At 44.1% G+C, this 26,230-nt stretch overlaps 1 protein-coding gene and 1 long non-coding RNA gene across 2 annotated transcripts in view; one reads left to right on the forward strand and one right to left on the reverse strand.

The window, feature by feature from the left end:
- The window catches only part of DNAH9 (dynein axonemal heavy chain 9), a 313,067-nt gene that overhangs the window by 284,211 nt on the left and 2,626 nt on the right, over positions 1-26,230 (forward strand). The window contains exon 68 of the mRNA XM_032840101.1: positions 21,884-22,273. Coding sequence (XP_032695992.1) covers positions 21,884-22,273 — 390 coding nt within the window. The remainder of the gene's footprint in view (positions 1-21,883; positions 22,274-26,230) is intronic.
- Positions 76-26,037, reverse strand: LOC116856612. Its single transcript, XR_004380597.1, has 3 exons — positions 26,004-26,037; positions 8,278-8,387; positions 76-121 (listed from the first exon to the last, which is right to left on the reverse strand). It is a non-coding gene; the product is annotated as an uncharacterized LOC116856612 (long non-coding RNA).

Here is a 26,230-nt window from a genome sequence, read left to right on the forward strand (position 1 = left end):
GAGCACTGGATAGAAGGACAGGTTCTAGAACTAGGTGGCCCCAGGGTCACCCCGGCCCCTGCACTTCCTCACTGTGTGGCCTTAAAGTGGCCCGGATCTCGCTGGGCCTCCGCCTCTCCACCTGTAACACAGGGACGATGGTCCTACTTCATTAAGGCTTTGGGAAGGAGGAAATAAATTCATTTACATCGAGTGTTTAGAACAGTCCCTGGCGGGTACTAAGTACCTCTGAAGTATCAGCTGATAATTATTATCGAGCCACCAGGGGCAAGAACGGTCTTTTACAACATTGAGGTTGTAGGAAAGACCCAAGACCCTGCACAAACTCTGCATGACTCTGTTTCTGTCCCCACTGCCTCACACAAGTTTCCTCGATGTGCCAGGAGGGAACCATGTCAGGGGCCTGGCTGTGGTGACCGTGCCCCTCCATGCCGGCTACATGGGGGTCCTGCTGCCTCTCAGGAGCTGAGGAAGGGGCTGTCGTCAGCATACACGGGCACGTTCATGAACAGAACTGGGCCCAGACAGAGGGGAGGTGAGAACCCAGTTTTGTAGCTCAGATGTACACCGCCACAGGTCCCTGTGCGCACGAGGAACAACTGTGTGTTTTGTCACAAGTTGTTCCCTAGAAACTCTGAAACAAGGCTGCAAATTCTGAATTAGAGGGCCTTTTTTTTGTTTTTTTAAATAAAATCTGGTAATTTCCTCCTCCTCCCCAGTATAGGTGGAGCTGGAAGTAAGGAGAAAGGACAGGCAGAAAGGGATGTTGAAGACAGTATTTGGTGATGTTTCCAAATTACATACCAGCTTGTAATCAAACGAAAGGCAACATTCCATAGGATGATCTCGAAGGTGAAGGAGGACCTGGCGGTCACGTGATGCAGCCCCATTACTGCAGCACGCGGGTGTCTACTAGTAGTGACTCGGGGAGGTCTGGGGCAATCCCAGCTTATAGGGTCCGTGCAATTGGGCACAGTCTGTTTACCCATCCGCCTTCCAGTTTGCTCATTTTTTCTTCCAAGAGCTGCGGCCATGGTCAGGTGTCAGGAATCACAGACTATGCCTGGGCAGAGAGGAAGGGGATGGGCAAAGAGGTTTCTCTTTGCTCTCAGTCTAGTTCAGGCAAAGCTGACCGATGAGCTCCCCGGGCAGGTCTAAGCACTCCCTGCTGGAGGGTGCCGGAGACCAAGAGGGGGGCCTTCCTCTGCAGAAGGACGGCCTCAGAAGAATGAACAGGCAGGCAGAGCATAACAGAAGGCACAAAGAGAGATGCGGGAAGAGAAAGGAAGAAAGAAGGCTGTGGCATCAGGGGAGGGGCCAGCAGAGAAAGGGGTACTATAATGGGTGGGGCCGAGGAGAAGAATCTTCCAGAGGAGTCGACAGAGGAGCCCTCACCCTGCTCTACGAGTCCCTGCTCTGACCAGAGCAGAGGTTCCACGCAGGTGAGTAAATGTGGGGACAGGCCGTCAGGATACCTCGGGTGACCTTTTTCTCCCAGTCCCTCTGGGAGCTAGAGAAGAGATATTTTTAAATGCCGTCACCTAAACCCAGTCTCGCGGCCTGGTTGTCGGACCCCCTGGGGGATTTCTCACAGCACATGTCCCAGCTTCCCCACTGCGCCCAGGGCCCGGAAGCCTGTACTCTGAAGCAGTGGTGAGGTGATTCTGGTGACGGCTCATATGTGGAGCACAGTGTTAAGATGAGCACGTGGAGGAGAGAGATGGGGAAAGGGGCGGGCGAGGGGAAGGGCAGCAGAGTTCAGGGAAGGGAGAGTTCTTAAGTCGAGGGGTCCACGGGAGGGCCCCACAGCGCGGTGTCTGATGTGGCAGCAGCGAGCGTCCCTGGCTTCCCAGCCAGCCACTGTGGGACGTAAGGCTGGCTCCGCTGACCAGCCCACCTGGCAGGGGGCAGAGGGGACATTTGGACTGAGAGTCTCCTGAACAGTCATTTCTTTTTAATTAACATATAATGTATTATTAGCCCCAGGGGTACAGGTCTGTGAATCGCCAGGTTTACACACTTCACAGCACTCACCATAGCACATACAGTCCCCAGTGTCCGTAGCCCAACCACCCTCTCCCTCCCCACCGGCAACCCTCAGTTTGTTCTGTGAGATTAAGAGTTGAACAGTCAGTTTCAAGTTCTGGGAGTGGGTCAGCTGGCACACAGGAGGACAGAGGGCCACTCACGCTGCCTAGCACATCAGATGGGGCACCCAAATTAGGAGATTAATTAAATTAATTAAATCATGAAGTCAGTACTCCTAGCATTTATGATAAACTTGTATTTGTAACCATTCATAATTGGCTGGATGGGAAACCATAAGGCTGCCAGCCAAAAAGTATCAGCTGAACTGGGAGGCATAGTAGGCTAAGCCCAAGGACTGTAGAGGCTTTGAGCCACAAAAGTGGTGTAGGAAGATAGGGTAGGCACTGAAAAGAGGTCAGTTTGCCACAACCATGTTCCCACAGAGAGGAACTGCCTTGGAAACTCACCACAGTAAGACATCTAGCTCTGAGCCTTACACAGTGAAAACAGGTTCTGCAAGCAGTCCGAGCTGACTTGTCAAAGGTACTGACTCCCAATAACCAAATGCACAAAAGCCTGATGTACAAAACTCCTAAAGGCCAATTTCTTTCTTTAAATCAACTAGGTATAACTTCCAAAGGGCCATATTCTGATTCCAGTGGACCCAGAAAGTCCTCTGCCTAAGTAGAAAAATTCTACAAGCTAAATTCCTAGACCTTCGCCGTCTACAGGAGCGGCCAATGATAGGTTAGCACTTAAAATGTGACTAGTCCAAATTGAGATGTTCTGTAAGCATAAGTTAAACACCATACTTAGGAAAGAGATTGGGAAGACGGTGGAGTAGGAGGACCCCAAGCTCACCTCCCTCACAGATACAGCTAGGCAACACATCAGTGTAACCCAGAAAATGACCCCAAAACTGGCAGAACAGACTCCACAACTAAAGGTAAAGAGGCCACAGCAAAGAGCGTGGGAAGGGTGAAGACACAGTGGGGAGCAGCCACGGACACAGGGAAGGGGGAGAAACAGACCATCACACCAAGGAGCCCTCACACCTGGCTTTGGAAACCAGAGAGGCCAAATTACATGAGTTCCTATAACTAGTGTGACTTAAACCCTGGAATTTTACAAATCACCAGGCTCAGCTCTGGGAGAGCCAGAGGCCAAGAGGAAATGGAGTCCCCACCTTAAGGAGGGGGCACAGCAAACAAGGAGCTGTACAGATATACTATAGAAGCAGCAGGTTGAAATATGCCTCGGGCACGGGGGGTGGGGGGAGAGTGAGTTACGATCTCAGAGCAAGTCTGGAGAGGCAGAGATGCTAGGGAGAGTCCTGCAGGAACAAAGGGGCTGCCAGGTGCCATTTCCCTTCTACCGCCCTCCAGCAAAACCACTCTGCTGCCTATGGGAACCAGCGTGGGGACATTCACTACCTGACGTCCTTGCGCTACACCCCACTGCCTCCAGCCTGATGGCGTGGGTTCCCTCCTCCAGAAGACCAGTGCAGTCCTTTCTAAGACCACGTCTCCCACAACCCACACACTTTGCAGATCTACCCCTCCAACCTAGCCGGCCCGTCCCCAGGGCAGCAGCAGGTCCCCTCCTACAGAGAACCAATGCATAAACCTCGCCAATGCTGCACACCCACACACATTGCAGATCACGCCCCCCCCCCCAATACTCTCCAGGCCAGAGCTCATCCAAAGTGGTGCCTCAAAGCTAGCACAGTGATAAACAAGGGAAACCCCATCAGGCTGTGAGCGGATCTTCCAGCAGGAACTCTGCAGGCCAGAAGGCAGTGGCACGATATATTCAAAGTGTTGAAAAAATCCACAGCCAAGATCGCTCTCCTCAGCAAGGCTGTCATTCAGAATAGAAGGAGACAGTTTTCCAGACGAAAAGGAATTTGTCACCACTAAACCAGCCTTACAAAAAATGTTCCAGGGGACTGAGTAGAAAGGAAGGACCATAAGCAGGAATAAGAAAAGGAGGAAGCAAAAAGGCAGTAAAATTAACTATACCTATAAAAATCATTCAAGGGATTCACAAGATAAAAGGATATAAAGCATGACACCACATACCTAAAATATGGAGGAAGAAGGAGCAAAAATTTAGTGCTTCCAGATTTCATACTTAAGCAACCATTAATTTCCTATGGACTGCTATATGCAGAAGATGTAAACTTCGAGTCAAAACCCCGTAACAGATATGCAAAAAATAGAGAGGAATCCAGATAACTAAAGCAAGCCAGCTTAAAGTGAGAGAGCAAAGGAAGAAAGGGACAGAGAAGAAATATAAATACAACCATGAAACATTAACAAAATGGCAGTAAGTACATACATACCTATGAATAATTCTTCAGTTGTAAATGGACGAAATCCTCCCAACAAAAGACACAGAGCTACAGAATGAATAAGGAAATTAGACCCATCTGCTTGCTGCCTACAAGAGACTCATTTCAGACCTAAAGACACATGCAGAATGAAAATGAAGGGATGGAGACGCATTTATCCGGAAAATGGATGTGAAAAGAAAGGTGGGGTAGCAATACTGACGTTAGATAAATCAGACTCTGAAACAGACTAACAAGGGACAAAGAAGGACAATAATCATAAAGGGGACGATCCAACAGGAAGATACAACAATTATAAACATTTTTTAAAGATTTTATTTATTAGCGAGGGAGTGAGCGAGCACACAGCAGGGCAAGAGGGAGAGGGAGAAGTGGGATCCCCACTGAGCAGGGAGCCTGACGCAGGTTCGATCCCAGGACCCTGAGATCATGACCTGAGCTGAAGGCCAATGCTTAACTGAGCCACTCAGGCCCCCCAACAACTGTAAATATGCACTCAACATGGGGGCACCCAAATACTTAAAATGGTCAATAATAATCAGTAGTAATAAAATAATAGTAGGGGCCTTTAACTCCCCACTTCCATCAACAGAGAGATCATCCAAACAGAAAGTTGACAAGGAAACAGTGGCTCTGAATGACACATTGGAGCAGATGAATTTAACAAATATTCAGAATATTCCATCCTAAAACAACAGAATACACATTCTTTTCGAGTGCACATGGAACGTTCTCCAGGATAGATTACGTATTAGGCCACAAAACAAATCTCAACAAATTCAAAAAGATAGAAGTCATACCATGCATCTTTTCTGACCACAACACTACAAAACCAGAAAGCAACCACAAGAAAAAATCTGGAAAGAACACATGGAGGTTAAGTGAGAGACTACTAAACAATGAATTGCTCAACCAAGAAATCAAAGAGGAAGTTAAAAAATACATGGAGACAGAGGCCCCTGGGTGGCTCAGTTGGTTAAGCGTCTGCCCTCAGTTCAGGTCATGATCACAGGGTCCTGGGAGCAAGCCTCGCATCCGGCTCCCAGCTCAGCAGGGAGTCTGCTTCTCCCTCTACCCCTCCCCACTGTTTGTGCATTTGCACATGCTCTCCAATAAATAAGTAAAATCTTTAAAAAAAATTACATGGAGGCAAATGAAAATGAAAGCACAAACAATCCAAAAGTTTTGGAATGCAGAAGAAACAATTCAAAATGGGAAGTTTATAGCCATACAGGCCTACCTCAAGAAACAAGAAATATCTCAAACAACCTAACCTTACACCTAACGGGGCTAGAAAAAGAGGAATAAACCAGTGGAAAGAAGGAAGTAATAAGGATTTGAGGAGAAATAAATGAAATAAAAACTAAAAACAAAGTGAAAAACAAAGAAAGAACAGATCAATGAAACCAGGAGTTTTGTTTTTTTTTTTAAGATTTTATTTGACAGAGAGAGAGAAATCACAAGTAGGCAGAGAGGCAGGGAGAGAGAGGGGAGGAAGCAGGCTCCCTGCGGAGCAGAGAGCCCGACGCAGGGCTCGATCCCAGGACCCTGAGATCATGACCTGAGCCGAAGGCAGAGGCTTTAACCCACTGAGCAACCCAGGCGCCCCAGGGAGATTTTTTTTTTTAAATCAACAAAATTGATAAACCTTTAGCAGACTCATGTAAAAAAAAGCAGGGGGGGTGGTGCCTGGGTGGCTCAGTTGGTTGAGCCCCCAACTTTTTTTTTTTTTAAGATTTTTTTATTTGTCAGAGAGAGAGAGAGAGAGAGAAGGAACAGGAGCCATGTGGAGAGGCAGAGGGAGAAGCAGACTCCCAGCTGAGCAAGGAACCCGACCTGGGACTCAATCCCAGGACCCCGGGATCATGACCCAAGCCACAGGCAGACACCTACCGACTGAGCCAGCCAGGCATCCCGAGCACCCAACTCTTGGTTTCAGCTCAGGTCATGATCTCAGGGTCATGGGATCTAGCCCCATATCAGACTCCCTGCTGAGATTCTCTCTCCCTCTCCTCCTCCCCAGCCCACTTATGCACACTCTCTCTCATGGTGGGGAATGGACACAAACAAAATCAGAAATCAAAGACAAGAAATATAAACCAACACTTCAGTAATACAAAAGATTGTTAGAGATGATGATAAGATTATATGCCAACAAAGTGGACAACCGAGAAATGATAGATAAATTCCTAGAAGCATATAACCCCCCAAAACTGAATCAGGAAGAAATAGAAAATTTGAACACACCAACTGCCAGCAATGAAATTAAACCACTAATCAAAAAACTCCCCAAAACACAAAAGACCAGGTGGCTTCCTGGGTGAATTCTACCAAACCTTAAAGAAGAGTTAATACCTATTCATCTCAAACTCTTCCGAAAAATAAAAGAGTAAGGAAAACCTCCAAATTCGCTCCATTTGTCTGGCGTCACCCTGACACCAAAACCAGATTAAAGACACTACATAAAAACAGAACTACAGGCCAGTATCTCTGATGAACAGAGATGCAAAAATTCTCAACAAAATACTAGAAAACTGAATCCAACTATGCATTAAAGCAATCACTCACCACAATGAAGTGTGATTTATTTCTGAGACGGAGTGGTTTAATATTCACAAATCAATCAGTACGACACATCACATAAATAAGAGGATAAAAACCACCTGATCGTTTCAATTGATGCAGAAAAAGCATCTGATCAAGTACAACATCCATTCATGATTTAAAAAAAAAAAAAAAAACCTCCACAAAGTAGGGTTACAGGAACCTACGTCAACAAAATAAAGGTCATATAGGAAAAGGTGGAGAGAGAGGGACAAGCAGGATTCCCTGCTGCTCAATCCCAGGACCACGAGATCGTGACCTGAGTCAAAGTCAGACACTCAGCTGACTGAGCCCCCCAGGTACTCCAAGAATCGTGTTTGATTATTCAGAGGCTTTAGGACGTCAGACTTTTTGTTTCCTAAGCTCCTCGTGGCTAAATCACCAGATCGGTTTCTGAGTACACGAGGGACACTCACACTTGAACTCCAGCTCGCTGACTTGGAGAACTAGTCCAGCTCTGTACTCTTGAGCCACTGGGCGCTGACTTGATAGTGCAGGTCTGATAGGGCCTTGCTTTGACCCTTTGATGACTTACAGTCACCCCTCAGCAGGCAGCCGCCCTGGCCCGTGTGCCTTCGGGTCCTCCAGCATTCCGTCAAAAGACCCAGCCGGGTGGCACTGCCCATATCGTTCCCACTTCCCTCCTCCTCTCCTCCCCTGCTCCAGAAAAGCTGGTTGCAAAGACCATGTTCATAAGGAAGAAAAAGTAGATAGGAGCTGACCATCAGGACAGGGTGCACCCTGTGGCCACTCGCAGAGGACAATGTGGGTGTTGCTGACCCCCTTGTGAGCCCAGGGCACCAGCTGCTTCAGACCCATCAGGGGTGCCCTTTCCGAATGGACACTCCTGGCCCTCTGGAGGTTTGAGTCCTACGTTTGGACTGTAGCCTAAGCATCTGAGCTTTATTATTAAAAAAAAAATAACAACAGCTTGGCTCACTGACTCCAAAGAATGAAGACCTATAGGAAAAATAAGGTTTTTACTTGATTATGAAAGCATGTCTTTTTTTTTTTTTAAGATTTTATTTATTTTTTTGACAGACAGAGATCACAAGTAGGCAGAAGAGAGAGGAAGGGAATCAGGCTCCCTGCTGAGCAGAGAGCCCAATGCAGGACTCGATTCCAGGACTCTGGGATCATTTTAACCCATTGAGCCACCCAGGTGCCCCTATGAAAGCATGTCTTTATAGGGATGAATAAAGTGGTTAAGGTCACAGCCTGCTAGCCTTCGTATCTACAATAAGGGACCCCTCTCCGCATACCACCCCCTGCCTTCATTCTCCCAGATTCACCTGCCATGCTGACATGCGGCAAGCAAGTCACAGGACCCTGAAATGCAGCATGTTCCTAAGACAGGGATTCAGCATTTACTTGGTCAGTTTTCTTTCAGTTGACTCTTGACCTGCAAGCAAGCAGGTACAGATATTAATCAGCGGCACAGAGGATCCAGGCAGGAGGACTTTGAGAAAATCGGGCTCACACAAATGCGAACACATTTCTGTATGTTAGTATAGCTGGAGTCTTTAAGAAGGACCCACTTGCCCAGAGCTTGGCCAAAGAAATTTCCTGACTGCCCACCCCAGCCAATCTGGCAACACCACAGGAAACTGATGTTTGCTGAACAGCTTGTGGGAAACACTGTCCTAGAGTCTATACTCTTTTCTTCTCCTAAGAAATGGACACAACTTAAACTTAGTGAATTTGTGTGGGGTCATTTCTTCTCAGCCCCTACAATGAAAGTGAGTCATTCCTCCTTCAGCTCAAGGTCATGGGAATACTGACCTCAGAAACCAACTACAAGATGAATGGTTTCCTCTTTTACAGAATTGTTCTTCACTCTCAAACTGGCAAAACCTCAGCGACAGTACATTCTCAAAGTCTCTGTCACTTCCACATTCAATTAGCAAATGCAAAATCATGGTCAGAATGAAGTAACACCATATTGTAAGCAGATGTGAGAAATTTTTAAGAAAGCCAAGTTACACATTTGATGTTTCTCTATCAAAATGACTTCAGATTTCCAAATGGTGTTAAAAATTAAGTATGGCACATTTTTTTAAGATTTAATTATTTTAGAGCAGTTTTTAGGTTCACAGCAAAATCAAGAGGGACATAGAGAGGTTTCCCACATACTCCCTATCTCCACACACAGCCTGCCCCACTATCCACATCTCCCAACAGAGTGGTCCCGTTTGTTACAAAAGAGGAGCTTACACTAAATTATCACCATCACCCACAGCCTACAGATTACACTGGGGCTCACTCCTGATGGTGTACAATCCAGCAATGTGGACAAGCACGCAATGACATGACTGTGAGGCTTGAAAGGGAAGAAGGAAGGCGATCCCCTCACTGTACAAGCTTACTATGGGGAGGCAGTTTCTGGGCTACAGTTCAGGAAAGAGCCCCATAGTTCTACCGAACTGAGCACACACAGACCAGAGCTCATGAAGGCCAAGGTAGCGGGTGTGTAGGGCAGAGTGCCTACGACAGGGAGCTGCCCAGACAAAAAGCCTCCAACATCTGCAGAGGGAGCCCCCGAAACTCTGACTGGCTACTGCTCTACACATAAGTGAGGAAAAAAACTAGCCAAGACTGGGAAGGAACCATGAGATAGGAGCAGAGAGAACAATTTTTAGAGCTCACACAGAGCTGGGAATAGTTTGTGTTCCCACTAGCTAGAGTACAGAGAAATTAGAAACAAAACAAAACAAAACAAAAAACAAAACAGCAACAACAAAGGAAGTTCCAGGGAGGATTCTCAGAAGGGTATCAACTTAGTAAAAGGACTGAACTGGACCCAGACTAAGACTGAAAGCTGGTCTGTACTCCTCCTACAGCAAAGCTGAAATGCAAGCCACCAACAGATCCACTGAGTTCAAGTAAATTAACTGCAGGCAAATAAATTAATTAATTTTTAAAAATTTAAAAAAAAATAGTAAATGTTTCTGGCACTATTTAAAGGAATATAATGAAATCCAGCACTCAGGAATATAAGATGTATAGTGTCTGACACACACAAAACAAACTACAGGCATGTAAAGAAGCGGGAATATATAGCCCATATCCAGAAGAAAAGTGGGTCAGAAAAGCACCAGAAATGGCAGGGATGATGGAATTCACACGCAAGGAGGTTAGGACAAGATCCTGAGTTTGCTGTGTATGTTGAAGACTGAAGAAAATAGGAATATGATGAAGTACAAATGGAACGTATATGCAGAACATACAAAGGTGGAAAATATAATAGCTGAATGAAAAATGAGACCTTCAGAAGACTTACAGCTGATGAGAACATAGCCAAAGACACTATCCAAAGTGAGGGGAAAAACAAAAATACTGGAAAAAAGTGAACAGCACATCAGGGACCTGTGGGATAATATCTAGTGATCTAACACATGTCCTCAGAGTCCCAGGAGGATGGAGGTGATGGGGAGGGTCAGAAAAAAATACCTGAGGAAATAAGGGCCATGGCTTTGCAAATTTGTCAGCAACTATAAACCCACAAGCACAAGAAGCTCAACACATCCCATGTAGAGTCAACCTAATGAAAACTATGTGAAGGTACCTCATGATGAAGTTGGTGAAACCCGAGGGCAAAGCAGGCAGGATGTGGGGCAGGGCGGGAGGTGGGGTGGAGTGTATCCAAAGGAGCAGAGAGAGTAATGGCAGCAGACTTTTGATAGGGAGCTATGCAAGCTGGAGACAGTGGAGAGAGAAGGCACTAAAGGAAAAGCACCAAAAAGAAAACAGTAGAGGTGAGGGGTGGCTCAGTCAGTTGGGGTCTGACTCTTGATATCAGCTTAGGTCATGAGCTCAGGGTCATGGGATCGAGCACTGTGGCAGGCTTCTTGCTCAGTGAGGGGTCTGACAGAAATTCTCTCTCCCTCTCCCCACCCTGCTCTCATTCTCCCACTCACTCTCAAATAAATAAATCTAAAAAATAAATAAATAAGCCCAGAACTCTTTGACGAAAAAAAAAAAAAAAACCCTTTCAAAAAAGAAAACTAAATACAGGCATACCTCATTTTGTAGCATTTTACTCTACTGAGATTCACAGATTTTTTTTTTCCCCAAATAGGATTGTAGCAAACCCTGCAATCAAGCAAGTTTATACGTCTCATTTTTTTCCAACAGCATTTGCTCACTTTGTTTCTCTGTGTCACATTTTGGTAATTCTCACAATATTTCAAACTTTTTCATTATTATATTTGTTATGGTTACCTATGATCAGTGATCTTTGATATCATTATTGTAATTGCTTTGGAGTGCAAAAACCATGCCCATTTACTTTTTTCTTTTTAATATTTATTATTTATTTGAGAGAGGAAATGAGCAAGAAAGAGCACACAAGCCAGGTGGAGAGACAAAGGGAGAAGCAGACTCCCCATTGACCAGGAATCCCGATGTGGGCTCAATCCTAGGACCCTGGGATAGTGACCTGAGTTAAGGCAGACCCTTAACTGACTGAGCCACCCAGGTGCCCCACCCAGGTCCCCCAAATTGGCCCATTTAAAACAGCAAACTTGGTAAATATTTATGTGTTCTGACTGCTCCATTGACCAGCCTCCCTCTGTCTCTCACTCTCTCCACTGGCCTCCCTCTTCCCTGAGACATAACAATATTGAAATTAGGCTAACTTTAACCCTACAATGGCTCCTAAGTATTCAAGTGAAAGGAAGAGTCCTATGTCTCTCACTTGAAATCAAAAGCTGGAAATGACTAAGCTTAGTGAAGAAGGCATGTTGAAAACCAAGACAGGCCAAAAGCTAGGCCCCTTGCACCAAATGGATTACCTACACTATGAATGCAGAGGAAAAGTTCTTAAAGGAAAGTACACTGCTTCTCCACTGAACACACAAATGGTAAGAAAGAGAAACAGCCTTCTTGCTGACACGGAGAAAGTTTTAGTGGTCTAGACAGAAGGTCAAACAAGCCCAAGCATTCCTTTAAGCAAAAGCCTAATCCAGAGCAAGGCCCTAATGCTCTTCAATTCCATGAAGGCTGTGAGACGTGAGGAAGCTGCAGAAGAAAAGTCTAAAGCTAGCAGAGGCTGGTTCAGGAGGTTTAAGGAAAGAAGCCATCTCCACAACATAGAAGTGCAAAGTCAAGCAGCAAGTGCTGATGTAGAAGCTGCAGTAAGTTCTCCCAAAGATGGAGCTAACATGACAAATGAAGGTGGCTACACTCAGCAACACATCTTCAGTGTGGATGAAACAGCCTTCTACTGGAAGAAGACGCCATCTAGAACTTTCACAGCTGGAGAGGAGAAGTCAATGCCTGGTTTCACAGCTTCAAAGGATGGGCTGGCTCTCTTGTTAGGGGCTCATGCAGCTGGTGACTTAAAGCCAATGCTCATTTACTATTCTGAGAATCCCAGGGTCCTTCAGAATGATACTAGATCTACTCTGCCCGTGCTCTATCCATGCAAAAAGAAAGCCTGGACGACAGCCCATCTGTTTACGACATGGTTTACAGAATATTTTAAGCCTGCTGATCAGAAAAATGCCTTCCGAAATATTACTGCTTGTTAACCATGCACCTGGTCACCCAAGAGCTCTGATGGAGATGTACAGTGAAATTTTATGTTGTTTTCACCCCTGCTAACACATCCATTCTACACCCCATGGAGCAAAGAGTCATTTCAACTTTCAAGTCTTACTATTTAAGAAATACGTTTCGTAAGGCTCTCGCTGCCATAGATAGTAATTCCTCTGATGAATGTGGACAAAGTCAATAGGTAACCTTTGGGAAAGATTCACCATTCTAGATGCCATTAACATTTGTGATTCATGGGAAGAGGTCAAAATATCAACATGAGCAGGAGGACTCTGGAAGAACTTGATTCCAACCCTCCTGGATGACTATGAGGGTCAAGACTTCAGTGGAGGCAGTCACTGCAGATGTGGTGGCAACAGCAAGAGAACTAGAAGCAGCAGTGGAGCCTGAGCATGTAACCGAAGTGCTACAATCTCCTGATAAAACCTCAGTGGATGAGGAGTTGCTGCTTATTGATGAGCAAACAATGTGGTTTCTTGAGATGGAAACTACTCCTGGTGAAGATGCTGTGAAGACTGCTGAGATGACAACAAAGGATTGAGAATATTCCATGAACTTAGCTGGTAAAGCAGCAGCAGGGTTTGAGAGGATGGACTCTGATTTTGAAAGAAGCTCTATGTGGGTCAAATGCTATCAAACAGCATCGCATGCTACAGAGAAATCGTTCGTGAGAGGAGGAGTCAATTGATGTGGCAGATTTCACTGTTGTCTTATTTTAAGAAATTGCCACTGTCACCTCAGCCTTCAGCACCCACCACCCTAAGTGGTCGGCAGCCATCAACACTGAGGCAAGACCCTCCACCAGCAAAAAGATGAGGACTCACTGAAAGGTCATATGATGGTTGACAGTTTTTAGCAATAAATTATTTTTAAATTAAGGTATATACATTGTTTTTTTAGACATAATGCTACTGTACACTGAACAGATTACAGTACAGTGTAAACATAACTTTCACATGCACTGGGAAACCAGAATATGCATTTGGCTCACTTAATTGCAATATGCAGTTTCTTGCAGTGGTCTAGAACTGAATCCACAATATCTCTGAGGTATGCCTGTAAGCATGTTCTCAGACAACTGAGGGAATTCATATCCAGCAGGCCTAAAATGTAAGAATGTTCGAAGAAATTCTTCAGATGGAAGGAAAATGATACCGTAAAGAAATCTGGATCTATACAAAGAAATTAACAACTCCATAGATGTTAAATATGTGAGCTGTATTAAAGATATTTTTTATCACTTAAAATCATAAAAAATAATTGATTTTTTAAAAAAATAATAATTACTATCAGCTTTATAATATGTAGAACCAAAATGTGTATCAACAACAGCATAAAAAATGAAAGGGGAGAACACAGCTGTTATGCTGTACGTCATGTGGTGTATTATTTGAAGGTTGATTGTGACAACTTAAAGACATATGCTGTAAATCCTAGAGGAGGGGTCAGCAAACTACTGGCCTACAGGCCAAATCCAGCCCACAGCCTGTTTCTGTAAGGAAGCATTTACTGGAATATGGTCACAACCATTAATTCACACATTGTGTATGGCTGCTTTTGTGTAACAACTGACGAGGTGAGTAGCTGCAACAGATACCATGTGGCTTATGAAGCCGACAGTATTTACTATGTGACACTTTACAGAAAACTTGCCAACCCCGTCCTAGGGCAACCACTAAAGTAAGTAAAATATGGTAGATGTAAAACCTGTCCTATTGATAATTACCTTAAATATAAATGTTCCAAGCGTCCAAAGTACTGATTAGAACTGTCAGAACAAATAAATAAACAAGATGTAACAATATGCTGTTGTGTCGGGGATTCTGTCCCCAGATCACTCTCACAGTTGAAGACTGGATCTCAGCATACAGTACACATATGACTGTTATAATGGGCCAGTAAGAATGCACACACAGCTGGATCATGGAGGAAGAAGTCACAGAAGGAGTAGGAGAAATCCATATGCAGACTTCCTTTGCTATCTCCCTCCTGTGAGGTATCACACAGACTATGATCCTATATCCAGAGAAAATATTTGAGGAATGAAGTGGAAACCAAGACATTTTCAGATGAAGGAAAATCATAAAGGAATTTGTCACCTAAAAATCCAACCCTAAAAGACGGAGGGTGGGGGGCGTCTGAGATTGTGATGTAAGTAGACCCTGAATTCAGCTCCTCCACAGTCACACTGCATCTACACCTATTTATAGAACAATTCCTCCTGAAAAGGAAGTGAGGACTGACTGAACAGCTTCTGCACAACAAAGGATAGAGAGTCTACATATGATGGGGAGAGATAGTACTGACGGACGGGGAGCAGATTCGTCTGCCAGAAGGGAGATGAGAGAGAAGTGGCCGGAAATTTATTTGAAGAAATAATACCTGAAAACTCCCCTAACCTGGACAAGAAAACAGATATCCAGGTCCAGGAACCACAAAAAGTCCCCAATAAGATGAATTCAAGAATGGTCTACACCAAGACATATAACAATGTCAAAGATTAAAAATAAAGGGAGCATCTTAAAAGTATCAAGAGAGAAGCAACTAGTTATATACTGAAAAACTGGAAAGCTTTTCCTCTAAGATCAGGAATAAGACAGAAGGATCACTCTCACTACTGTTATTCAACATAATTCTGTAAGGCCTAAACACAGCAATGTGACAAGAAAAAGAAATAAGAGGCAGCCAGATTGGTAAGGAAGAAACTAAACTGTCACTATTTGCAGTTAACATGATACCATACACAGGAAACCCTAAAGACTCCACCAAAAAAACTATTAAAAGTAAAAAATGAATTCTGTAAGGTTGCAGGATACAAAATACCCAGAAATTCATACTGTTTCTATACACTAATAATGAAGGAGCAGAAAGATAAATTAAGAAAACTATTCGAGGGGCACCTGGGTGGCTCAGTGGGTTAAGCCGCTGCCTTCAGCTCAGGTCATGATCTCAGGGTCCTGGGATCGAGTCCCGCATCGGGCTCTCTGCTCAGCAAGAAGCCTGCTTCCCTCTCTCTCTCTCTCTCTCTCTCTGCCTGACTCTCCGTCTACTTGTGATCTCTGTCTGTCAAATAAATAAATAAAATCTTAAAAAAAAAAAAAAAAAAAAGAAAACTATTAGAATTGCTTCTTGGTCTTTTGGCTAGGATTAAGTTCTATTTACAATTGCACCAAAAAGAAAAGAAATACCTAGGAATAAACTTAGCCAAGGAGGTGAAAGACCTGTACTCTTAAAAAGCACTGGGCACTGATGAAAGAAACTGAAGATGACACAAACAAATGGAAAGATATTCCATGCTCATGGACTAGGAGAACCATATTGTTGAAAATGTCCACACAATCCAAAGCAATCTACAGATTCAATGCAATGCCTATCAAATTACCAATAGCATTCTTCACAGAACTAGAACAAATTGTCCTAAAATTTATATGGAATCACATAAGACCCCAAATAATCAAAGTAATCCTGAGAAAAAAGAAAACTGGAGGTATTACCACCCCAGATTTCAAGGTACACTACAAAACTATAGTAATGAAAATAATATGTTATTAGAACAAAAAAAGATACATAGATCAATGGAACAAAACAGAGAGCCCAAAATAAACCCTTAATTATATGGTCAATTAATATATGACTAAGGAGGCAATAATATACAATGGGAGAAAAGATGGTCCCTTCAATAAATAGTGCTGAGAAAACTGCACATTTACCAAAAAATGAAAACGGACCACTTTCTAATAACATACAAAAATTAACTCAAAAAGGATCAAAGACCTAAATGTGAGATGTGAAACCATAAAAATCCTAGAAGAGAAGAGAGGAAATTTCTTTGACATCAGCCACAGAAACATTTTTCTAGATTAAAAAAAAAAAAAAAAAAGAAATACCTACATGCAAATCTAACAAAACATGTATAGGACTTGTGTGCTGAAATCTACAGAACAGTGATAAGAGAAAATAAAGAATACAGAAATAAATGGAGGGACATACCATATTCATGGATTAGAAGATTACATCGTATGATGTCAATTTTACTCAAATTGGTATACAGGTTTGATGCAATTCCTATCAAAATCCCAGCAAGAACCTTTTGTAGATACAGGGAAGATCATTCTTTAAATTTATGTGGAAAAGCAAAGGAACTAAAATAGTAAAGACAATTTTGAAAAAGAATAAAGTAGGAGGAAGCAGTTTCCCTAATTTCAGAAATTATATAGTTATTGTAAGACTGTTATATAGTTAGATATTATATAGAAATTATATAGTTATTGTATAGTTACTGTAAGACTGTGTGGTATTGGTAGAGGGACAGACACACAAAACAGAATAAAGAAAGTGGAAATATCCCAAATGATTTTTGACAAAGGTGCAAAACCAAGTCAATGGGGGAGAGACAGTGTCTCAAAAAAACAGTGCTGGGGGCACCTGGGTGGCTCAGTGGGTTAAGCCTCTGTCTTTGGCTCAGGTCATCATCCCTGGGGTCCTGGGATCGAGCCCCGCATAGGGCTCTTTGCTTGGCAGGGAGTCTGCTTCCCCCCCTCTTTCTCTGCCTGCCACTCTGTGTCAAATAAATAAATAAAATCTTTAAAAAAAAAAAAAAAAAAAAAGAACTGATACAGCTCAACACCAAAAAAAGAAGTAAGCCAACATCTCTCATCATTAGAGAAGTGCAATTAAAACCACAAGGAGAAATTGCCCCACACCTGTCAGAATGGCTAAAATCAACCCAAACGACAGGTGTTGGAGACGATGTGGAGAAAAAGGAACCCTCCTGCCCTGTTTGGTGGGAATGTAAACGGCTGCAGCCGCTGTGGAAAACAGTATGGAGATTCCTCAAAATGTTAAGAATAGAACAACTATATGATCCAGTAATTCCACTACTGGGTATTTACCCAAAGACTATTAAAAACACTAATTCGAAAAGATATATGCACCCCGATGTTTACTGTAGCATTATTTACAATAGCCAAGACATGAAAGCAGCCCAAGTGTCCATCCATACATGAGTGGATAAGGAACATGAGGTATACACACACACACACACATACACACACTGAAATACTTCTCGGCCATAAGAAAGGATGAAATCGTGCCAAGTGCAACAACAACATGAAGAGATCTAGAGAGTATAATACTAAGCAAAACAAGTCAGAGAAAGACGAATAACATATGATTTCACTCCTATGGGGAATTTAAGAAACAAAACAGATAAGCAAAGAAAAAAAAAGAGACAAACCAAAAAACAGACTCTTGACTAGTGTTCTCTCTAGAGAGAACACCAGAGGGGAGGTGAGTGGAGGGATGGGTGAAACAGATGAAGGGGATTAAGAATACACTTCTCATGATGAGCATTGAGTAATATACAGAATTCTTGAGTCACTATATTGTACACCTGCCACTAATATAACACTGCATGTTAACTATACTGGAATTAAAATTTTTTTAAAAAATAAGAATGATAACACGGGATGCCTGGGTGTTTCAGTCGGTTAAGCGTTTTTGGGTCAGGTCGTGATCCCAGGGTCCTGGAATCGAGTCCCATGTCAGGCTCTGCCCAGCAGGGAGCCTGCTTCTCCCTCTGCCTGCTGTTCCCCTGCTTGTGCTCTCTGTGTCAAACAAATAAAATCTTAAAAAAAAAAAAAAAAGAATGACAACTATAAATGCTGGCAAGGATGTGAATAAAAGGAAGAACTCACACATTGCCCGTGAGAATGTAAAACGGCCACTCTGGGAAACAGCTGGGCAGTGCTTTAAAAACTAAATATGTAAATACCACACAACCTAAGACTTACACTTCTGGGTATTTATCCCAGAGAAATGGAAATTTAATTTCACAGGAAAATCTACACATAAATGTTTAGAGCAGCTTCATTTGTAATAACAAAACCTGGAAAGAACCCAGATGTCCTTCAGTGGGTAAAATGGGGAAACAAACTATGGCCATCTATCCTGTATTAGTTTCCTCTTGCTGCTGTAATAAGTTACCCCAGACTTACTGGCTTTCAAGAATTTATCTTACAGTTTTGGAGGTCAGAAATCTGAAATGGGTGCCACTTAGCTAAAATCAAGATTTGGGCAGAGCTGTATTTATCCTGCAGGTTCGAGGGAAGAGGTTAGGAAAGGCTCACTTGCCTTTCCCAGCTTCTCCCATCCTTGACCGGTGGCTTCTTTCTCCATCTTTAAAGCCAGCAGCATAGCATCTTCCAATCTACTTCTGATTCTGACTCTCCTGCCTGCTCCCAACCCCAATAATCCAGGATAAGCTCCCACCCCCACTTTAAACTCCTATCTTAATCACATCTGCAAAATCCCCTCTGCCACATGAGGTCACATCTTCACGGGTTATAGGGATTGGGACGTGAACATATTTGGAAGGGTCTTTACTCTGCCTACCACACATACCGTGGAATACTACTTAGCAATGAAAAGGAATCAACAGTTTGGTACAGTGAAAAGCCTGGGTGGATATCCAGATAATTATGCTTAGTGAAAAGCCAAGCCCAGAAGGTGAAAGTTTTGATAAATTATTCCATTTATATAATACTGCTGAAAAGACACATTTATAGGGGCGCCTGGGTGGCTCAGTGGGTTAAAGCCTCTGCCTTCGGCTCAGGTCATGATCCCAGGGTCCTGGGATCGAGCCCCGCATCGGGCTCTCTGCTCAGCAGGGAGCCTGCTTCCTCCTCTCTCTCTGCCTGCCTCTCTGCCTACTTGTGATTTCTGTCAAATAAATAAATAAAATCTTTAAAAAAAAAAAAAAAAGACACATTTATAGAAGTGGAGAACTGATCAGTCATTACTAGGGGTTATGGAAAGGGTGAGGCCAGGAGGAAAGTCAGTGTGCCTAGAAGGGAGCAATGTGAGGGACACTATGGTGACAGAAATGTTTGTATTTTCACTGTATCCATGTCAGCATTCTGTTTGTGATACTGTATTACAGTTTTGCAAAATGTTAGCACTGTGGACACCTGGGCAAAGGGTACACAAGACCTATCTGTATTATTTCTTAAAACTGCAAGTGTGTCTACAATTATCTCAAATAGCTTAATTTTTTTCTAAAGATTTATTTATTTATCTTAGCATGATGGGGGGTGGGCAGAGGCAGGGAAAGAATCCCAAGCAGACTTGCCACGGTGTACAGAGCCTGATGTGGGGCTTGATCCCAGGACCCTGAGATCACAACCTGAGCTGAAACCAAGAGTCGGACGCTTAACCAACTGAGCCATCCTGGTGCCCCTCAAATAGCTTAATTTAAATAGAAAGCAATGGAAATGCTTCCCAATAAATTTTATGAGGCCAGAACTGACCTGATACCAAAACTAAAGATACTATGAGAAAAGAAAATGAGGGACAAATATTCCTCATAAATCCAAATACAAAAATCCTTAGCAAGATGTTGGTAAATGAAAGCATACAAGAAAAGGATAGTTCATCATGGTCACATGGGGTTCATCCCAGAACTGCAAGGTTGGCTTTAACATTCAAAAATCAGTCAGTGGAGTTCACTGTATGAATGCACTGCATAAGAAAACCATGTGATCATTTTCATAGATGGAAAAAAAAAAGGATTTTATAAAATTTAACATCAACTCTGGATTTTAAATATCAGAAAAATAAGGGCCTTTACTCAAGTAAATGAAGGACATCTAAGAAAAACCACAATTAATGGTGAAAGACAATTTTTTCCCTCTGAGTTTGGAAATAAGCTAGGATGTCCGCCCTTCTGACTCATTCATCATTGTAAAGAAGGTCCTAGATAGTGTAATGGGGTAAGAAAAAGTTATATGGATAGGATCTCATAAAAAAGAGGGTTTGAACTCATTCATTTTTTTTCCTTTGCACTAAATTTAATTTTGATATTTAATGTTATTTTATTAAATCAACTATTTTTAGGGAAACCTTATTAATAGCTAGGTTTTATAAACTCCACATAATAATGAATTAGTGGGGTTGCTGGGTAGCACAGCTAGTTGTGAAACGTCTGTAACTCAGGCTGTACTCTTTTGGTCTGGCTGACCTGGCACTGCTCTGATGGGGATGTTTGCCTTTTCTTTAAAATATTAATGTATTTAGATCTGAAAGTAGCCCAGCCACTCGATTCCACGGTATTTTCTATATACACACTAGCTACGCTTTATGAGGTTCATGACGAAGTTAGTCACCTATTTCCTATAAATCAGGGGTCAGAGGCTAGTTTCTAGCTGTCACTTGGGGCCTGAAATAAGTTCCTCTTTAAGGAAGGTGTGCTTAAGTTTTTTGTTTTTTGTTTTTTGTTTTTTTTTTAAAGCACTTTCAAGAGTTAGGAAAGAGTTGGGCCTAGAACTGCATGCTCCAGTGTCCCATCCCACAGGCAGGGTAACTCCAGGCCCCACAGAGACCTGACATTTCAGCAGTCTGCACTTGGGGCAAGCCAAGCGGCCTCAGTGCACACGGGCTGCTCTAACTGAACACCAGCTGGGTGGCTTATCAGCAATGGAAATGTACTTCTCACGGTCCCAGAGGTAGCGGCAGATCTGGCGTCTGGGGAGGGCCCACCTCCTGGTTCACAGTCGGTCACCTTCCTACCCTGTCCTCACAAGACAGAAAGGGGAAGGGAGCTCTCGAGGGGCTCTTTTATAACAAGAGTGCCAATCCCATGCATGAGGGTCCCACCTCACGACCCCATCACCTCCTAATGCCATGATCACACTGAGGGATTAGGATTTCAACATAGAAATCTGGGTGGGCAGGGAAGGACACATTCACTCCCTAACACGAGCCGCGTTGTGTCCTCAAACCCCTGCACAGAAACTGCTGTGCTAGAAATGGGTATTCTTCAGGAAATTGCTAGAGACCCTTGTCATAACCAAAGTTACGAAATCGAATGTAACAATTGTTTTCAGTGGAACCTTTCTTTACGAATTTCACGTCGTTGTTGGAAGAGGGCCCCTTCCAAGTGGGCTGTGAATCTAATACGTTGCTTCCAGAAGAAACCCTTGACTTGGGGCAACACAGACCTTCCAGGCTTGGGCCTTGGGTGTTTTGGAGCTGCACAAAGAAGCCTGCAGGGCTGCTGCAAAGGCTGGAGGAAACCTGAGCTTGGTAGATGGAAGGAGCAGGGAATAAATAGGGGGTCTGAGGTCTGCAGTGGACATTAACTACTGCCGGTAGATGGGTGTAGACTCTGACATCAGGGAGCAGGGAGAGTTTTAAAGTCTGCAAATCAAGTATTAGACAGCGACATTCCCTGTGTCCCATCTCCTGTCTGGCTGGCTGTGCGCCATAAGCCAGTGGTCCCTAAGGTGGGTTGTTTCCAGGGACTTGCTACCCCTCACTCTCTGCCCTCTTGCTCTTTGTCTACAGGGGGAGCTTACCATGACCGGGGATATGGAGACCTTACAGAATGCCCTGTACCTGGACACAGTGCCGGAGCCCTGGGCCAGGCGAGCCTACCCTTCCACAGCAGGCCTGGGAGCCTGGTTCTTGGACCTCCTTAACCGAATCAAAGAGCTGGAGGCCTGGGTAGGAGACCTGGCAATGCCGTCCACGGTGTGGCTGACTGGCTTCTTCAACCCCCAGTCCTTCCTGACTGCCATCATGCAGTCCACAGCCCGCAAGAACGAGTGGCCACTGGACCAGATGACCCTGCAGTGTGACGTGACAAAGAAGAACAGGGAGGACTTCAGGAGCCCCCCTCGGGAAGGGGCCTATATCCATGGCCTCTTCATGGAAGGCGCTCGCTGGGATGCACAGGTAAATCTTGGGGGCGCCTCGTGACATCCCCTGTGGGCTGATTAACTTACATACTGCCTCCACAGAGTGTGACCCTGAAAAGGGATGTCCCGGGATCTTCTGGCCTAGCTACCCTACCCTTGAGGCTAGCCAGCCACTCTCACGGAGCCAGGGGTGGCGTGAAAAGCACAGACTCCACAGAGTGCATAGAGTACAGTGATGAAAAGCAAGGGCCCTGGACCCGAGCAGCTGGGTCTGAACCCCGTCACCACCATCTACTGCCGCTGTGGCCCTGGGACGTGGTTCCCACTCTCTTCATTCATGAGCTCTAGGAGGGCAGATGTCCCTTCTGCCTTTTACACTGTCCCCATCTGCAAAGGAAGCCCAGCAGATAAGATCTCACAGGATGTTCTGAAAGGATTCCTCACTGAATCCTAATAAAAAAGAATCACCGTAAGATTGGCTCAGATAAATGACATCAGCGAGGATGGAGGACACTTACACCTGTTATACCCATGACCGGGAAGGAGTGCTGAGTCAGACACCCTCCTTGGTAAGTGACACTTAACTGTTCCCAGCAGTCAACACCAAGTTAATGGGGAAAAACTGTTAGGACCTACAGTAATGCAGATAGCCATATAAACAGACATACAGCTGCACTGGGTTAAGCAGTGTCTACCAAAATTCGACCAGAATCTCAGAACGCACCCCTATCCAGAAACAGGGTCTTTGCAGAGATAAGTGGTTACAATGAGGAGAGCAGAGCAGACCCTAAATCCAAGGACTGGAATCGTTAGAAGAAGGCCATGCTGGAGGCACAGAGGCAGAGACTGCTGGCCAGGGACTTCCAGGAGCCACCAGAAGCTAGGAGAGAGGCAGGAGACAGTTTCTGCCTCAGAGTCTCCAGAAGGAACAGATCCTACCTACACCTTGATTTAAGACTCTGGCCTTCAGCACTGTGAAAGAAGACATTTCTGCTTTAAGCCATCAAATTTATAGTAACTTGTTATGGCAGCCCTATGAAACCAATTGAGGGCCTGTTAACAGAGAGGACAACAAAGTGGGAAAGTGCTTATACAACCTTGAGAAGGAAGTTGACTTCCCCCCACCACCTGAACATTTGTCCAAGATCCCATCCGTGGGGATCACACATGGATTGTAGGTATAGTGCGGCCTAGGGTGGCCAGAACTAGAATACCAAAAAACACCAAACTGAACAATTAGGAAAGAAGCTCAGAAGAGCACTGGCACTGTGGGAGAAGGGGAAAGGACACAGATTCCAATCATCTACCTCCAATATCTTATTACCTTGTTTCTTCATAATAATAACTTCCCAAAAAGTAATACCCACCCACCAAGAACTCTGGTTCTCAAGTTTCTGCCCCCAGAAAGATGTCAGCAAAATTAAGAGTAAGAATGTCCAAAAATCCTCTCCTCCATAAAATCATAACAACTGGACCAAAATTGTCAGAACCAACTTTTTCACAGAATTCTAGAAATCAACCAAAGGGGGAGCCTGGGTGTCTCAGTGGGTTAAACGTCTGCCTTCGGCTCAGGTCATGATCCTAGGGTCCTGGGATGGTTTCCCTCATCAGACTCTCTGCTCAGCGGGGAGTCTGCTTCTCCCTCTCCCTGCAACTCCTCCTGCTTGTGCTCTCTCTCTCTCTCTCTGACAATAAAGAAATAAAATCTTGGGCACCTGGGTGGCTCAGTGGGTTAAGCCTCTGCCTTTGACCTTCAGGTCATGATCTCGGGGTCCTGGGATCGAGGCCCACATTGGGCTCTCTGCTCAGCAGGGAGCCTGCTTCCCCCTCTCTCTCTGCCTGCCTCTCTGCCTACTTGTGATCTCCATCAAATAAATAAATAAAATCTTAAAAAAAAAAAAAAAAAAGGAAAGAAAATCTTAAAAAAATTTTTTTAAAAATTGGGGCACCTGGGTGGCTCAGTGGGTTAAAGCCTCTGTCTTCGGCTCAGGTCGTGATCCCAGGGTCCTGGGATCGAGCCCCGCATCTGGCTCTCTGCTCGGCAGGGAGCCTGCTTCCTCCTCTCTCTCTCTCTGCCTGCCTCTCTGCCTGCTTGTGATCTCTGTCCGATAAATGAATGAAATCTTAAAAAAATAAAATAAAATAAAATAAAAATCAACCGAAGGCTTTTAGCAATCCAAAGAGTGTTTTTTTTTTTTTTTTTTAAAGCAGAAGCAGGGAGGAGGGTCAGAGGGAGAGGCAGAAGCAGACTCTCTGCTGAGCAGGGAGCCCAACAAAGGGCTCAATCCCAGGGCCCTGAGATGATGACCCAAGCCGAAGGCAGACACTTAATTGACTAAGCCACCCAGCCTCCCCCAAAGAGTGTTTATGGAAGAAAAATGTCCAACTCTCAGTAAGAGGAGCAAGCTTTGCGGCCTTTTAACTTGCTCTGTTCCATCCCTTCCCCACCAACTCCGTGGAGGCCTTGGAAACCAACATGCCCAGTCACAGTGAAAACTGCAGCCTCCCAGCCACAGGAGGAGGCAAAATGGAGCTGGAGTACTTTCAAAGCCCCATTCCTAGAAAACAGGCATTATTTTCCCCATGTACTGGATTCCTGGAAGACCCCATTTACAAGTCTGCCTCTACTTGACCTGAGCTGGAGCTCACCCAGGACAACAGCCTTTCCCCCCAAGGGCATGTATGGAAAACAGGCAACCTCGCAGCTTGCCTGAGGTGGTAGATAACAGTGTAAATAACAGGCTAACCAAAAGGCTTAAAAGGAGAAAGTGGAGAATGAGATGACCTCCAAGATGTCCCTGGAAACCCAGAAGGACATGTCATGTGCAGCGCTGTGCACATGCTCAAGAAATACTGGAGAAGGCTGGAAGCTCACCTCTGGCTTACCTTGAGGCTCTGTGAAAGCAGGAAGTGAAGGCTAAGGCAGAGTTTTAAACTGCCCTGCTGAGCAATGATGGCATGCCCAACGCATACACAGTGCCCCTGAGTAAAAACCTTGAGACTTACCAAAATCTCTGGCCCATTACTTGCTAACCACGAAGCCAACTGAGCAGGCCACTTCAGTAGTCATATGTGACACGGGCTTTACAGAATTATTTCAGAAAAGTCACTAAACAATTAAAAACAACAAATCCTACAAAGGGAGAACTGATCGCCAGAGCTGCCACATTATAGTTTTTAAAATGTTCAAGTTTTCAAAGAAAAGTTATGAGACATGCAAAGAAACAAAAAGGGGAAAAAGCGGTCACCAGAAATGGTCCCTGAGGGAGTTAAGTGGGATATACTAGGCAAAGCCTTTTAATCAGTCATTTTAAATATGTTTAGAGAACCAAAGGAAAGTATGTGAACAGTGTCTCACTGAAGAGAGAATACTAATAAGGATAGAGATTACATTTTTAAAAACGAAGTAGTAACTCTGAAGTTGAAAAGTATAATACCTTAAATGAAAATTCAATAGAGGAATGCAACAGTTGAAGATTTGAGTAGGCAAGAATCACCAAACTTGGAAATACATCAATTAAGATTATCCAATCTGAGAAGTAGAAAGATAAAAAGAATGAAGACAAATGAACAGTTTAGAAAACTAAGGGATACCATCAAACATATAAACATCCACATAGTGAGTGTCCCAAAAGGAGAGGAGAGAGAAAGAGCCAGAAAGAACATTTGAAGAAATAATGACCACTTTCCAGATTTGATAAAAACATCAATCCACATATCCAAGAATCTCAACAAAATCCAAATAGGATAAACCTAGAAATTCATACCTTGAGGCTCCGGGGTGGCTCAGTCAGTTAAGCTTCCAATTCTTGGTATCAGCTCTGGTCTTGATCTCAGGGTCGTATGTTCAAGCCCCACATCGGGCTCTACTCTGGGCATGCAGCCTCCTTAGAAAGAAGGAAAGGAAAGGGAAAAGGAAAGGAAAAGGAAAAAAGGAAAGGGAACATGAAAGGAAAAGGAAAGGAATAAGGAAAGAGAAAAGGAAAGAAAATCC

Source organism: Lontra canadensis, unplaced genomic scaffold, assembly GCF_010015895.1.
Source record: "Lontra canadensis isolate GAN:19392208 unplaced genomic scaffold, GSC_riverotter_1.0 scaffold110, whole genome shotgun sequence".
Classification (NCBI taxonomy): Eukaryota; Metazoa; Chordata; class Mammalia; order Carnivora; family Mustelidae; genus Lontra; species Lontra canadensis.